The 14483-nt window shown below is 52.8% G+C and overlaps 1 protein-coding gene across 4 annotated transcripts in view; it reads left to right on the top strand.

Moving 5' to 3' along the window:
* The window catches only part of Acot11 (acyl-CoA thioesterase 11), a 45496-nt gene that overhangs the window by 26765 nt on the left and 4248 nt on the right, over positions 1-14483 (top strand). For all 4 annotated transcript variants that reach the window (XM_071617871.1, XM_071617872.1, XM_071617873.1 and 1 more), the window contains exons 4-13: positions 3805-3865; positions 4798-4896; positions 5263-5398; positions 7581-7737; positions 8871-8990; positions 9638-9782; positions 10902-10957; positions 12422-12488; positions 12803-12886; positions 13517-13650. In XM_071617871.1, the coding sequence (XP_071473972.1) occupies positions 3805-3865; positions 4798-4896; positions 5263-5398; positions 7581-7737; positions 8871-8990; positions 9638-9782; positions 10902-10957; positions 12422-12488; positions 12803-12886; positions 13517-13650 (1059 nt within the window). The remainder of the gene's footprint in view (positions 1-3804; positions 3866-4797; positions 4897-5262; positions 5399-7580; positions 7738-8870; positions 8991-9637; positions 9783-10901; positions 10958-12421; positions 12489-12802; positions 12887-13516; positions 13651-14483) is intronic.

The following is a 14483-nucleotide window of genomic DNA, read 5'->3' on the forward strand; positions in this document are numbered from 1 at the left end:
GGAGGAGGTCTGAGCTGGCTGCAGTACTGTCAGCTCTGTATAGAGCAATGCTTTGGAGGCCTGTGACCATGTCTGGCCTACTCTGGGTCCCTGCTGCTGATATAGGTTGTCTTCTCTGGAGGGGCTGGGGGTAGAGAGCACAAAGGATGGATTTGCTATGGGCCCAACCAGTGAAGGTGAGTCTGGTGGAGGGGGTTGTGGGTGGCAGGGAAAGTGGGGAAGGACTAGGGGAGGGGTCTGGAGCATTGCTGGTGGCCTGGAAAGGCGTGGATACACCTGAGGAAAGCTGGAGAAGGTTTTGGTTTGTTTCTGCTTTTGCCATTTAAAAATATTTCCAAATGTAGCTCTAAGGACTAAGTATTCTTTTAAAACATAACTTCAACACCTAAAAAAATTAACAGTAATATCCCACTAAAATCAATGTTGTCAGTATTCAGATGCCCGCACTGTCTCAGGAGTTTGTTTATTTATTTATTTATTTGGTGGTGCTGGGGATTGAACCTAGGGCCTTGTTTGTGCATGCGAGGCAAGCACTCTAGCAACTGAGCTGTATCCCCAGCCCCACCTTGTTTTAATTTTTTTTGCTTTATCTTTATTTTTGTCATTCAAGTCAGAATGCAAATAAGTTTGAAAGTCAACCAGTTGCTATGTATAAGTTTTTAAAAATACTTTAATTAATTTATTTTTATGTGGTGCTGAGAATCGAACACAGTGCCTCACACATGCTAGGCAAGTGCTCTACTGCTAAGCTAAGCCCCAGTCCAAGTTATTTCACCACCCCCCCCCCCCCCGTTTCTTTTCTTTTTCAGTATTAAGGATTGAACCTAGGGCCTTGAATGTTCTGCCGCTGAGCTACATCTCCATCTTTTTTTCAAATTTTATTTTGAAACAGTCTTAATAAGTTGCTGAGGTTGGCTTTGAACCTGCAATCTTCCTGCCTCCTGAGTAGCACACCTGATCACTTTTTAAAAACATCTTTAGATAATACTTGCTCATCCCTAACACCGGGCCTCCTTAAGTTGTTGAGTCTGGCCTTGAATTGTGATTCTCCTCTCTCCATCCCTCTCTCTCTCTCTGTTTTTTTCCCTTGACATTTGTTTGTTGAGGAACCTGGTATTTTCCCCCTAGAGTTCTCCGTTTTCTGGGTTTTGCTGTTAGCATCACCATGGAATATATACTTTAACATTTTCCTCTGTCTGCTGAGAGTAATTGGTCTTGCAGAAGGGCTTACAGGGTTCAGGTTAGTTTATGGGGAGCCACCCTTCAGCATTGTGAAGACTACCTGGAGGGTGTCAGGGAGCTGGAGGCTTGTGGGGGCCCCTGAAGGAGCCAGCGTGGTCTGAGTGCTGGGATACAGGACAGTTGGGAGGAAAACAAGCTCCAAAGTCTAAGTGGCATCTGCTTGGCTTTGGGTGAGCTGGGGAGGAGGACAGGGCGGAGTGGAGAGAATCACAAATCTCTTTCTTTGAGTACAATTATCCTGGTGCCTGTGAGATTCATGAGATTCATCTCATGAATGTTAGGCAAGTCCTCTACACTGAGCTACATCCCCAGTCCTCTTACACAGAAAACAGACTTTTTTAAAAAAAAAATATTTTTTTTTAGTTGTAGTTGGACACAATACCTTTATTTTATTTACTTCTTCTTATGTGCTGCTGAGGATCGAACCAAGGGCCTCGCACCTGCTAGGTGAGCGCTCTACTGCTGAGCCCCAGCCCCAGCCCCAGACTTTTTTTTCTTACAGCAGCCCTGCCTTATCTGTGGGAATATGTTCCAAGAGCCCCTGTGGATGCCTGGAACAGTGGCCAGTACCAAACCCTTTGTAAACTGTGTTTTTTTCTATACACACATATGATAAAGTTTAGTTCATAAGTTAGCCACAGTAAGATATTAACCACAATAGCTAATAATAAAATAGAACTATTATAAAAATATACTTTAATAAAAGTTATTAATAATAATAACATCTGGAATTTTCCATTTACCATTTTTAGAGTGCAGTTGACTGTAGATATCAAGCTGTGGACATGAGGGGAACTGCTGTACTTTGGGGACCAGAGGAAATTGAATTTTTTTCTTTTTCTTTCTTTTTTTTTGGGGGGTGAGGGCATGTGGGATTGAACCCAGGGCCTTGTACATGCTAGGCAAGCACTCTACCAACTGAGCTGTATCCCCACCTCTTTTCTAATTTTTGATCATGAAAACTTCCAAACATGTAGAAATCTGAGTAGTGAAATGGTCACCATTACGAGATCCATTACTTAACATTTGCTACATTTGCTTTAACTAGACATGGATAAATAAAACATAAAACATTTTCTCTCTTTCTCTCTCTTAATTTTATTTTTTTTTTGGTTCTGAGCCATTTGAAATGAGTTGCAGACATCATGCCACTTTATTCACTTTATTTCCCACCTTGTTAGCATGTGTCACTTAACATGGCCCTCCCCCACGTGACAACATGAACAGAAGTCAAACATGCAGCACCTGAGCACATGCAGTGCTCAGTGGCCGGTCAGGCCCACTCTTCATCTCTCCTGACCCTTAGAAGCACAGGCAGTAGGCACACACTCCCCTACTTCAAACACGAGGAAGTGGAATCAGAGAGGTGAAGTGATTTTCCCAAGGTCACATAGCTTGGCAGTGTGACAGTCAGCCTCTCATTGTGCTCACTGTGGGCCCTTGGCCAGCAGGTGTCTTGGAGTGAGCTCGTCCCAGGCTTGGGCAGGAGGCAGTGTAATCTGAAGTTAGCACTGTGTTTCCATGTTCATGAGCCGAGGTGCAGAAAGATAAAAAGAACTTCTCAAAGTCACACTGTGATTGAATAGGGCCAGCTCTCCAGCCTCCTGTCCTCTCACCCCCATAGCCCACCAGCTGGTCTCTCACTGCTGTCTCCAGTTAGGCAGAGGGCAGGCTGGGTGGCTCCCCTGAGGATTTACCTGGACATGGGAAACATTCCAGAAGGATAGGCTCCATTTGGAAAAAGTGGGGTTGGGCAGCCAACACAATCACCTAGAATACTGGCCCTGTCACTTTTTAGCTGCGTGATCTTGAACAAATGGCTTAACCTCTCTGATGCTCAGTTGCTCCCAAACCTACCTGCAAGGCTTATTTTTGAGGTTCAAACCAGGTAATGCACAGTGCCTGGCACATGGCACTCATTCTTTAAATGTTTCCATTTCCCTATCCACCCTCTCTGGATATCCCCTTGCACTTAGTAGGCATTCAATAAATGTGGAATTCATCAATTCAGGTGGCCTCTATTTACTGAGGACCCACCCTATGCATTGTGCCGGGCCTTGGAGAGCCAATGGCGAGCAAAACACAGGCCCCTGGGGCTGGGGGTGTGGCTTGGTGGTAGAGGGCTTGCTCCTTCAACCAAGCCCAAACGAAACAGAAGTACTGGTTCTTTCCGCAGTGGAGCTTCAGGGCTGTGGGAGGCTAGTCAGTCCACTGGGAGGGGTTGGAGGATGACCCTCATGGGGACTGGAAGACAGGGAGGGCTGCCCCATAGAGCAAACCGTGGAGCTAAGAGTAGAAAGAAGCTCAGCTCTAACTGAACAAGGGATTGGGGGAAGAAGGGAGACAGTGACCCCAGGCCACTTCTCCTGGCCTCAGCTTGCCTACCTGCAAAGTGGGTGCCCACACTGCCTCCCTGGCCTGCTTTGAGGACTCTGTGATGTCACAGATGGGAATACCTCCTGCGATCCCTGAAGTCCCTTTTGCCAGTTCCCCCAGCAGAGCTACTGTGGTTCCCTCCCCTGTCCCCTCTGGAAGGCTCACCTCCTGCTTTCCTCTCCCCAGTGTTGGACAAGTGGTGAATATCAAGGCCAAGGTGAACCGGGCCTTCAACTCCAGCATGGAGGTGTGTGGGTGGGCACTGCCTGGGGTTAGGGTGGGCCTTCCTCCTTCCCGTTCTTCTTAGCTCCAGCCCAGGCACACTTAGCTGCAGAGACCTGGTTGGGGCAGCAGAGTTCTGAACTGTTTGGCAGGGATAGGAGGGTCCTAAGAGCTTCCTGTCCAACATCCCATAGCACAGACAGTAAAACTGAGGCCCGGCAGAGGGAAGGGCCTTGCCTTAGATCACTGAGCCACATGGTTTACAGTGTGGCCCAGGCCCTCTTTGGCAGCTGGGTGGTTGTGGGGATCAAGGGAAGACAGCTGTTGTGTCTGATCCCAGAGGCACAGGGGCCACAGTGGAAGAGTGCTGGGCTTCCACCCATTAGCTTACCTCCCCTGGCCTCTGTCTCCTCATCTGTAAAATGGGAACATGGTTCCTGTGTTGCAGGGGTGGTGGTCAGGGGTGTTGTGTGGTGATGCACAGGGCCCTGTGCTCTGTGGGGGACTCCGCTTCCTCCCTGTGGACTGCAGGCCCAGGCAACCTCGTCCAGCTGAGCCACCAAAGCTAGGACAGCAGATCCCTGACTATGCCCCTGGGCACTTCAAATGCCCAGGTCCTGCCCAGGAACCCCCAGGTGTCCATCCTTTGAATTTGGCCAACATTTTACCTTTTGTGGACACAGTCTCATTTTAGTCTTCTCAGTAGTCCTGAGAGCGTAGCTCTGATCACTCGCATTCTACAGATGAGGAAACTGAGACTCAGAGAAGAGCAGTGACTTGCCCAAGATTCTCCAGGGAGCCAGGAGCAGAGTCAGAACCAGCCACAGGCCTCTGGCTTAGGCCTGGTGGGGGCTATGGGAATCCCAGAAGCCCAGCTTGGAGTGGCTCTTCCTGTCTTGTCCAGATGAGGGCCTCCAGTTGATGGGCTATTTCTTCCCTCCTACTCTTCCTCTCCAGGTGGGCATCCAGGTGGCCTCTGAGGATCTGTGCTCTGAGAAGCAGTGGAATGTGTGCAAGGCCTTGGCCACCTTTGTGGCCCATAGGGAACTTACCAAGGTAGGTGCCTGCTGCCTGCCTTCGTGCTGCCTGTCATGGCGGGTCCGGGCCACAGCCCCGGGAGGAAGGCTCATTGCCATCCAACCCTTACCTCCTCCTCCTCCCCTCACCCCTCTCTGCACGTCTCATGCAAAGAAGTTTCATCAGCGTTCCTCATGTTCACAATGACCCCTCTATAACCTGGGACTTTGCCCAAGAGGGGAGCTGGGGGGACATCAAGGTGGAGGCAGGAAGGTGAGCCCCAGGAGAGGAGACTGGCTCGGGACCCACCAGCATCCCAGCCTAGTCGGTGCCAGCCTCAGGCATGCCGTGGTCTGGGAGACAGACCTTGTCCTGAGCACCTGCCCGCTGTGCCCTGGCCAACAGGTGAAGCTGAAGCAGATCACGCCACGGACGGAGGAGGAGAAAACCGAGCACAGTGTGGCAGCTGAGCGCCGGCGCATGCGCCTGGTCTATGCAGACACCATCAAGGGCCTCCTGGCCAACTATGCCATCCAGGAAGGTGAGCAGCCCACGTAGAGGGATGGCGGCCCATGTCCTGCATATCAATAAATGTGGGCCCTGTGCTGGGCCCCACTGGGCAGAGAGGAAGGGATCCTCCTAGGGACTTCTGCCCCTGTGGCCTCAGGCCTGTCTAGCCTTCTTGGCCTCCTGGGCTCCCCCAGAGAAAGGAAATTCTTGAGCCTCTTACCCAGTGCCCAGGACCCCAGTACACAGAAGCCCAGAGCCTGGGAGCCCAGTCCCCAAGAGCCATGGATATGGTGATAGGATACATAGAGATCCCTTTGTTGGCCACAAAATGCATTTTGAATCTCTAGGAACCAAGGTGTTTAGGAAGGTAGTGTTGAGCTAGGACTCAAAGACTGTAGGATTTTAAAGAAGCACCTGTGTGTGTGTGTATTTTTTTTAATCTCCCAAAGGATATAGATAAAAAACCAAGACTCCCTCCTAACCCAAAACCTAGGCTACTTTCCCAGAGGTATTTTTTTTTCTTGAGGCACTGGAAATTGAACCCAGGGGTGCTCTACCATTTAGCTATATTCCCCAGCCCTTTTATTTTGAAATAGGCTCTCACTAAGTTGCTGAGGCTGGCCTTGAACTTGTGGTCCTCCTGCCTCAGTCTCCCCAAGTTGCTGGGATAATAATAGGTGTGCACCACTCTGCCTAGATGTTATCTTTTTTTTTTTTTTGGTACTAGGGATTGAACTCAGGGTCACTCAACCACTGAGCTACATCCCCAGCCTTATTTTGTATTTTATTTAGAGACAGGGTCTCACTGAGTTGCTGAGCGCCTTGCTGTTGCTGAGGCTGGCTTTGAACTCTCGATCCTCCTGTCTCAGCCTCCTGAGCCCAGCCTGTTACCTGGTTTTCAATCCCTTTCCAGAAGTATTCCCTGCATATTTAAGCATAGTGTGCATTATTTAGCACCATGCTTTCACCAAAAAGGGAACATGTAGGACACATTGTGCTGTGTGTTGATTCCCCCCACTCCATGTCTCTAAAATCTCTGGAGGTCAGTCTACATCGGCACAAGAAGACCTTCTTCGGAGAGATGAAGGAAGGTGTTCCTGACAGAGCACATAGTCTGGCAAAGGCCTGGAGGCAACATTGAATTTCTTACCCAATCTCTAGAATGTTCAAGTGCAAGGTCTTTAAGGGATTTGAGGACAAATAAAAGGTGATTCAGCTGCCCATGTAGAGGGAAAGCAGGTAGAAGTCGCTAACCCCAGCGAAAGCAGGACACTGAGCTTGGGATTCCCAGCTCTTCCCATTGGCCTCCTTACATCCATCCATCCCACTTCAGCCTCCTGGACCCCTCCTGTCCTGACAGCCTTCTCCCCACGGGCCAGTCCAGGTGCCTTTGTCTGACATCCGGGCCTTTGGGCTGATTGCAGCCCCATCTGGTGCAGTCGCTTTACTCACTCCAGCTCCAGCTAAGCAAGTCCTCTTTGCATCCTGCCAGTGCCTTGCCTATCCCACCTCCAGATCTGGGCCAGGGTCATCCTCAGCTCCTGCTCCCCCTGCCCCCCAGCCCGCCGGTGGCATTTTGGAGAACCTGTCAGCACAGTGAAATGCCACTCCTCTTATGGGCCCTCCCTGCAGAGGGCTGTCTCCATAGGACACAGGAGACAAATGGCACCACCTTGGGCTGGGAGGGGCGTGTCAAGCTCAGAAGCCCAAGGCCCCCCCCCCCTCACACTCTGGCCCCTGCTACTCAGGGCATCCTAAGGCTGTGGCTGCAAGGGACAGGGAATGATCAGGACAGAGGTGGGAAGAGCTTCTCTTTCTCAGGTATATCCACTGAGTCTGGAGCCGAGCCCTTTATAACCACCATCACAGTTCACCTTCAGACGGTGGGGTGGGTTGACACCTGCCCTTCACAGATGGAGCAGCTGAGGTCCATGCGGGTCCTTGATTTGCCCAAGGTCATACAGCCTGTGTGAGGTGTGGGGTTCAGACCAGGTGTTCCGGTCTCTTCCCTGAGACAGGCTCATATCAGTGACCTCAGTGACCTTCCACCTCTCACCCAGGAACGCCTGCACCCATTTCCCTGTTGCTTAACAGATTAAAGATCCTGGGTGGCTGCAGCAGGGTAGGGTGGGATCCCGGGGCTGCAGGGGTGCGTCTTCCCTGGTGGCCTCCTCACCTCCCTGCCTCTTTCCCCCTGTCCCCTCCCTGGCCAGATCTGGACAGCAGGGACTGCAGCTGCATGGTGCCGGCTGAGAAGACCCGCGTGGAGAGCGTGGAGCTGGTTCTGCCCCCCCATGCCAACCACCAGGGCAACACCTTTGGGGGTCAGATCATGGCCTGGATGGAGAACGTGGCTACCATTGCAGCCAGGTGGGGGCCTGGGCTCTGCTTGCCTCCCTGCTCCTCCTCCCCTTGGTGCTCCCTTGGCTGGGGACACTTGCTGGCCCTGCCAAGCAAGGCCTCAGAAGCTTGGCTCTTCATTAGGGTAACCCAGGGTTTTTGGAGAACCAGAGAAAAAGGGTTTCCTGTGAGCTGACCATTCTTTCCTCCACTCATAGAGTCCACCTTGTTCCCCCTGAACTCCTGGGAAACACCAAGCCCTGGCCAGGCCCTGCAGCCTCCCCTTGGTCTGGCCCTGCCCGCTTTCCCCAACAATTTCCACTCTCTTTAAATCAAGCCATCGCTGTCACTGTTCCCATGCTCTGCGTTCCTGGCCCCTGGCTCCAATCCTGGTGTGGCCTCCTGCCACACAGCCCCCATGGTGCTTTGTTAACCTGCCACCTCGCCCTCAAAGCCACCCCTGCCCGTTTCCTTCTTCCTGGTGGTGATAACAATTGCTGTTCTCCTGTAACCCCTGTACCTTCCGGGGCTTGTTCTACTCTAAATATCAGGGTTTTTTTTTTTTAATAGTTTTGGTTACTGACATTCACTAGTGGACACTCTCATATCTCCCTGAACATACTTGCTGTCCCTTCTTCCAGGAATGTCCTCCCAGCCCATGCCCTCCCCCAGGCCGATTCTTCCTCATCCTTAGAACCTGGCTCAGGCGGCCCTTCTCCGTGTTAACCTGGGGGAGAGGTACTTAAGCAGTGCTATTTGGGACAGTCCTTGACTATGAGTGCAATGAGGTCTCAGACGAGAGGGAGAGTCTGGATGGTCAGGGAGGGCTTCTTGGAGGAGGAGTGCTTCAGTAGCCCTTGAATGACAACTCTGGGAGAGAGGGGCTTAGCAGGTACTAAGGTATTTACTAAGGTATTGGGAGGAAGATGGGGAAGAGGCTTTCTTCTGTCTCCTAAACTCAGCTCCTTCTAGCCACTCACATGGACCTCAGTATTCTAAGCTGGGAAATGGGACTCAGTGCAGAACTGTCTCTGGGTTGGGTTAGAGGGTGGTACTCTGGTCCCAGGATGAGTCTGGGTGTGGGGGCATGCTCAGGCTGGTGCAGGTCAGTGGCTGAAGCCCTGGGGGACACATCTCCTGTCTCCTCACTCCCTGCCCCTCAGCCGGCTCTGCCGTGGGCACCCCACACTGAAGGCTATAGAGATGTTCCACTTCCGAGGTCCGTCCCAGGTTGGAGACCGTCTGGTGCTCAAGGCCATCGTGAACAACGCCTTCAAGCATAGGTGAGGAGCTGGGCTGGGTGGGGCTTAGGGTGCTCCCTGACCCCACAGAGGAGCTTCATGCAAACCTGCCAAGACCTTCACCCTGTCAACTGGATCTAGACCCTGCCTGGCTGCTGGTCCCTCCACCTCACCCAAGTGCAGCGCCAGTGTTCCCTCCTCTGGAAGCTCCCCTGACTCCCCTGCTACCCACCCTGCAGGGTCAAGGGTCCTGGACAGCACGAGTGTAGCAGCGACTGAGCTGGTAGCGCCTGGCTGTGAGGGCGCCTGGGAAATCTGTAGAATGGGCATTTCCTCCAGCGAGGTGGTCCATCTCCACCTCTCACAATGACCCTTGAGGTCCGACGTGACCTTTTAGGACTTCTTCTGTGTTTGTAGGCTCATCCCCTGCTGTGAGCCCACGAGGCATTGACTGGACAGGACTATCCATTTCTGTGTCTCACAGGCTGGGCCCTGTGCTCTGTGTCCTGTAAACACTCTGTAATCAGTGATGGAAGGGGACACTTCTAGGTTCCTGCCAGTGGGACTCTGTGCACCGTGTGTGTGTGTGTGTGTGTGTGTGTGTGTGTGTGTGTGTGTATGCTCACTAGCTGGGGAGGGGCATGGCTGGGAAGTTCTGTCCAGCATGGCAGCCATCCCTTCCCCCTCAGCATGGAGGTGGGCGTGTGCGTGGAGGCCTATCGCCAGGAGGCTGAGACCCACCGGCGGCACATCAACAGTGCCTTCATGACCTTTGTGGTCCTGGACGCAGATGACCAGCCCCAGAAGCTGCCCTGGATTCGGCCTCAGCCTGGGGTAAGCTGGGCAGCACCATGCCCCCCATGAGCTCCCTACCCCTCTTCTCTGCCTCTGATAGGCCTGGGGACTGAGGGGTCTGGCCCTGGTTCTCTGCTGGGGCCCAGCCAGCTCTGAGCGTCCTGGCCATGACCCCGGGGTGCCCCTGGGGTGAAGGCACACTGGGCAGGACTTGGATTGGGTGTATGGGTCTGGCTGGTGTCGGGTGTTCATGGTCCTGCAAGCACCTGTAGAATTGGGAAGAGGCCTGGCATTTGGGTCAGAACCTCACCTCGTCACATTCTCATGGGTGGCCTTCTGAGCTTTCAGCCCCATCTATAAAATGGGTGTGTCTGTGTTCCCTGCCTCCCAAGGCTGTGGGGCTCACGGGGTGCCTGGCTAAGCCTGGAGGCACTCAGAGAGTGGTGGCTGTCAGGATGAGGGGACGGGAGTGAGAGGCACAGGGTGAGGGCCAGGGGCCTGGGCTCAAAGGCTGTCCAAAAATGCTGCTTGTGCTTCTCATGGACCAGGTAGTGACCTTGTAGTGGCCACCCGGTCTTTCCAGGAAAGTCCCCTGCCGCAGGGAGCAGGCAGGCAGGAGTAGCTGGGGGTGGGGGTCCAGCCTGAGGTGGGGGCTGCAGCCTTTGGTGCTCACGAGTAGGGACTTAGGTGGGCTCCAGGCCAGGCCATCTGAGCTCTGATCTCCCTGGACCCTGAGACTGTGGGCAGCCACACAGCTCTGAGCATCAGTTTCCTCCTATGTAAAATGGGTGGACTTGGGGCTGCTCTAAGAGTGGATGGCATTGCAGGGGGAGTCCGTGGGCCAGCGGCTGGTTCACAGCAAGTACCCAGTAAACGTGACCACTGCAGGTGCCCTCTAAGGATCCATATCTCCCAGAGGAGGAAACAGGCCCAGTGATGGGGGGATGGCGTCCCCAAGGCCATTCACGGAGGCCTGGTGCTGCAGCCCAGTGCCCTTGCACTTTCCTGGCTGGGATCTTTTAATTCTGGCTGCCCCCATGAGACATGAGCTCCACTTGAGGCTCCAAGGCCTCTCCTGGCCCTGGGGACAGTTAGGGGCAGAGTTGGGGTTAGCTGGTTGTGTCACCCACCCCACACCTGTCCCTGCTTCCTTCCCAGGAGGGCGAGCGACGGTACAGAGAGGCCAGTGCCAGGAAGAAGATCCGCCTGGACAGGTGAGTGGGGGCTCCCGGCAAGTTTCAGGGTTCTGTGCTGCTCCACTGACCCCAGGACACTTGACTTCCCTCAAGGCTGCTCATGGGCTAAGGCTTTTATTTTGGCCTCATTTATATAGTGGTCTTATGACTCATTTTTGTAGGGGTAAGGACATTGAGGACATAGGGGTTAGGTGGCTTGATCCCAGGGACAGAGATAGGTGCCACTATAGTCTGCATTTGAACCTAGCCAGGCCTGAGGTAATTTTTAAAAAATATTAAAATAAAAATTTAAAAAAAAAATTAGATTTTTAGTTGTTGATAGACCTTTATTTTATTTACCTATTTTTATGTGGTGCTGAGAATCTAACCAGGTGCCTCACACATGCTGAGCTACAACTCCAGCCCCAGGCCTGGGTGATTTTAAATCCTGTATTTATCCCATCAACCCTGAGGCCTGTGTGTCAGATGAAGAAAGAAAGACTTAGCTGAGCACGGTGGCACACGCCTGTAATCCCAGTGACTAGGAGGCTGGGGATCTCAAATTTGAGCCTAACATGGGCAGCTTAGCAAGACCCTGTCTCAAAAAAAAAAAAAAAAAAAACAAAACACAAAAAACATAAAGGGGCTAGGGATGTGGCTCAGTGGTAGAGAGCCCCAGGGTTCAATTACCAAAAAAAACCCAACAACCTGCTGGGCACAGTGGCACTCACCTATAAACCCAATGGCTTGGGAGGCTGAGGCAGGAGGATCACAAGTTCAAAACCAGCCTCAGCAACAGCAAGGTGCTAAGCAAGTGGGTGAGACCCTGTCTCTAAGTAAAATACAAAATAGGGCTGGGGATGTGGCTCAGTGGCTGAGTGCCCCTGAGTTCAATCCCCAGCATCTCCCCTAAATAAATAAATAAATAAATAAACAAACAAAATAAAAAGGGGTATGGATGTGGCTCAGTGGTAGAGAGCTCCGGGATTCAATCACCAGTACTGAAAAAAGAAAGAAAGAAAGAAAAAAAGTTTCTGAGAGGGGGCATCATTGCTAGTGACCAGACCCTGGTGTGACTGCCTGCACAGCAGCACTTTATACACTGAGTGCTGTAAGGCCAGGGGGTCACAAGGGGTCACAGGCCATGGCTAGTAAGAAAGTGGCCCTTGGTGGCATGCTCGCCATATGCCAATGTTCTTCTGTAAAGTCCCACAAGGCAGGTGTGACTATTGATCCCATTTCACAGAGGAGTACACGGAGGCCTAGGGTGGAGTTGCTCAGCAGAGACATGGGGACAGAGCCTTAAACCCTGCTCTCCCTCACAGCCTGGTCCCCTCTGGCTCTTTGGGGCCTGGCTGAGGTCCTGAGCTCTCAGGTGTCGCACAGTCCAGTCTCCCTAGCCAGACAGGACAGGAGTGCCTGACCCCACTGGGCTCTGCACAGGGCCTGGCAAACAGCTATGAAGTCTGTGGAGGGTAATGGCCTCTTCTTCCCTCCTCCCAGGAAGTACATTGTGTCCTGCAAGCAGGCGGAGATGCCCCTCTCTGTTCCCTGGGACCCTAGCAACCAGGTAAGGCTCTCTGCTCCAAGGGGACAGCCCTCAGGCCCATCAGGGTCCCCTCATCCTCCCTATTGGAAGGAACCTGAAGGGAACAGGGACTAGGGAGGCCTACGCCTTGCTCAGAGGGTTAGTCTTCGAGGGGCTTGCCTACGTGCCCTGCTTGGCGGAAGGGTGCTGAGGCCTGAGAGCAGCTTGTCTGGATCAGAACCAGCCTGCACTTCCTTCCCCAAGGCCTCAGGCTCTCCTCAGGCTCTCCCATGCCAGTGTGGCCTTGACCCAGGAACCCTCAGGAGGGGAGGGCAGCCTCTGTGTGCTCTTCCTAGGTGTACCTGAGCTACAACAACGTGTCCTCCCTGAAGATGCTCATGGCCAAGGACGACTGGGTGCTGTCCTCGGAGATCAGTCAGGTAGCTGACCCTGCCCACCCATGTTTTCTCTCCCTTCTGAGTGGCCAAAGGAGGCTGGTGGCCGGTGACAGGACCTCTCAGGCCACTTATGGCAGAAGGGGATCTCTTCAAAGCAATTTAGTGAGACCATGAAACCAACCCAGTTCTAGAAACAGGCCTGTCCCCAGGACCTGGAGCCCAGCCCTTCCCTCCTGCCTGCATATCTGCTGCTCCCTACCCAACACCCCTCCCTCCCTCTGCCCCTTCTATAGTGAGTCACCGCGGGGATGAGGGAAGTGGAGTAGCATCTGAGCTCTGCCACGCTTACCTGCACCTTGGACAAATCAATTGCCCACCAATGATGCAAGGAGTCACAGGGACACCTGGCTCTGAGGAGCCCCTGCGTTGCTGCCTCAGGCACTGCTTAAGATTCCTTCCGGTCGGTCCCTTTGTGCTGACTTTGATCAGGGATCCATTCTGTGGGATGCAGCTGAGGCTGAGAGAGGTTTAAGCGCCAGTTCACAGTCACACAGCGAGTCAGTGGCCACCCTGAGCTTTCAGCCCCTGCCCCTAGCATCCCAGGCAGCACCCCACCACCCAGCACAGTCTGGGGAGGAGGTGCAGGGCTGCGGCTGCCCTTGGTCCATGCAGGTCCGCCTGTACAGCCTGGAGGAAGACAAGTTTTTCTCCTTCCATCTGGAGATGGTGGTGCACGTGGATGCAGCCCAGGCCTTCCTGCTGCTCTCAGACCTGCAGCGCAGGCCGGAGTGGGACAAGCACTACCGGTGAGGGCCTGGGGGCTAGCCAGGCTGGGTCCCTTCTCAGGACTGGGGTGGCATATGGTATCTCCTGTGGAGCTGTCCCACCTCATGCTCACCCCTGCTGGCCTTCAGTGGGAACTAGGAGTGTGGTGGGAGATTGTAGTCAGGGTCATAGGCATTTTTAGCTCTCAGGGAAGAGACTGAGCCTGGGATTGGACTTGGAGGCCCGGATTTAAGTCCTGTTTCTGCCTTAACTAGCTGTGTGACTTGGGGCCCCACTTCCTTTCTGGGCCTCAGTTTCCTCCCTCTTAATATGGGTACTTGGAATGGGAATCATGGATTTATACTCAGAGGATATTCAAACCACATTCTGTGGAGTTTTGCTCCAAGGGGGCCCAGGGATTGCTTGGAATGAGGTTGGGAGGCTGAGGGGTGGGTGGGGCTCCCATGGGGCTCCCTCCCATGTTTAGACCATCTAAGTAAAGTAGCCAACTTGCAGAATTTAGTTTGTCAATTTTTTAAAGTATGTATGTGAATGTTACTTTTATTTATTGACACCAGGGATTGAACTCAGGGGCACTCACTCCCAGCCCTTTTTTTTTGTATTTTATTTGGAGACAGGGTCTCACTGAGTTGCTTAAGGCTTCACTAAGTTGCTGAGGCTGGCTTTGAACTCACGATCCTCCTGCCTCAGCCCCGCAAGCCATTGGGATTACAGGTGTGCACCACCACGCCTGGCCAATGTTACTTTTAAATATAGTGATTGACTATGAATGTTATTCCTTTGAATACATTTGTTCTCCAAATTTACTGATTCTTCATATATCTTTTTTTTTTCCCCTGAAGCAAGCAGGAAT

Source organism: Marmota flaviventris, chromosome 10 (genome assembly GCF_047511675.1).
Source record: "Marmota flaviventris isolate mMarFla1 chromosome 10, mMarFla1.hap1, whole genome shotgun sequence".
Lineage (NCBI taxonomy): Eukaryota > Metazoa > Chordata > Mammalia > Rodentia > Sciuridae > Marmota > Marmota flaviventris.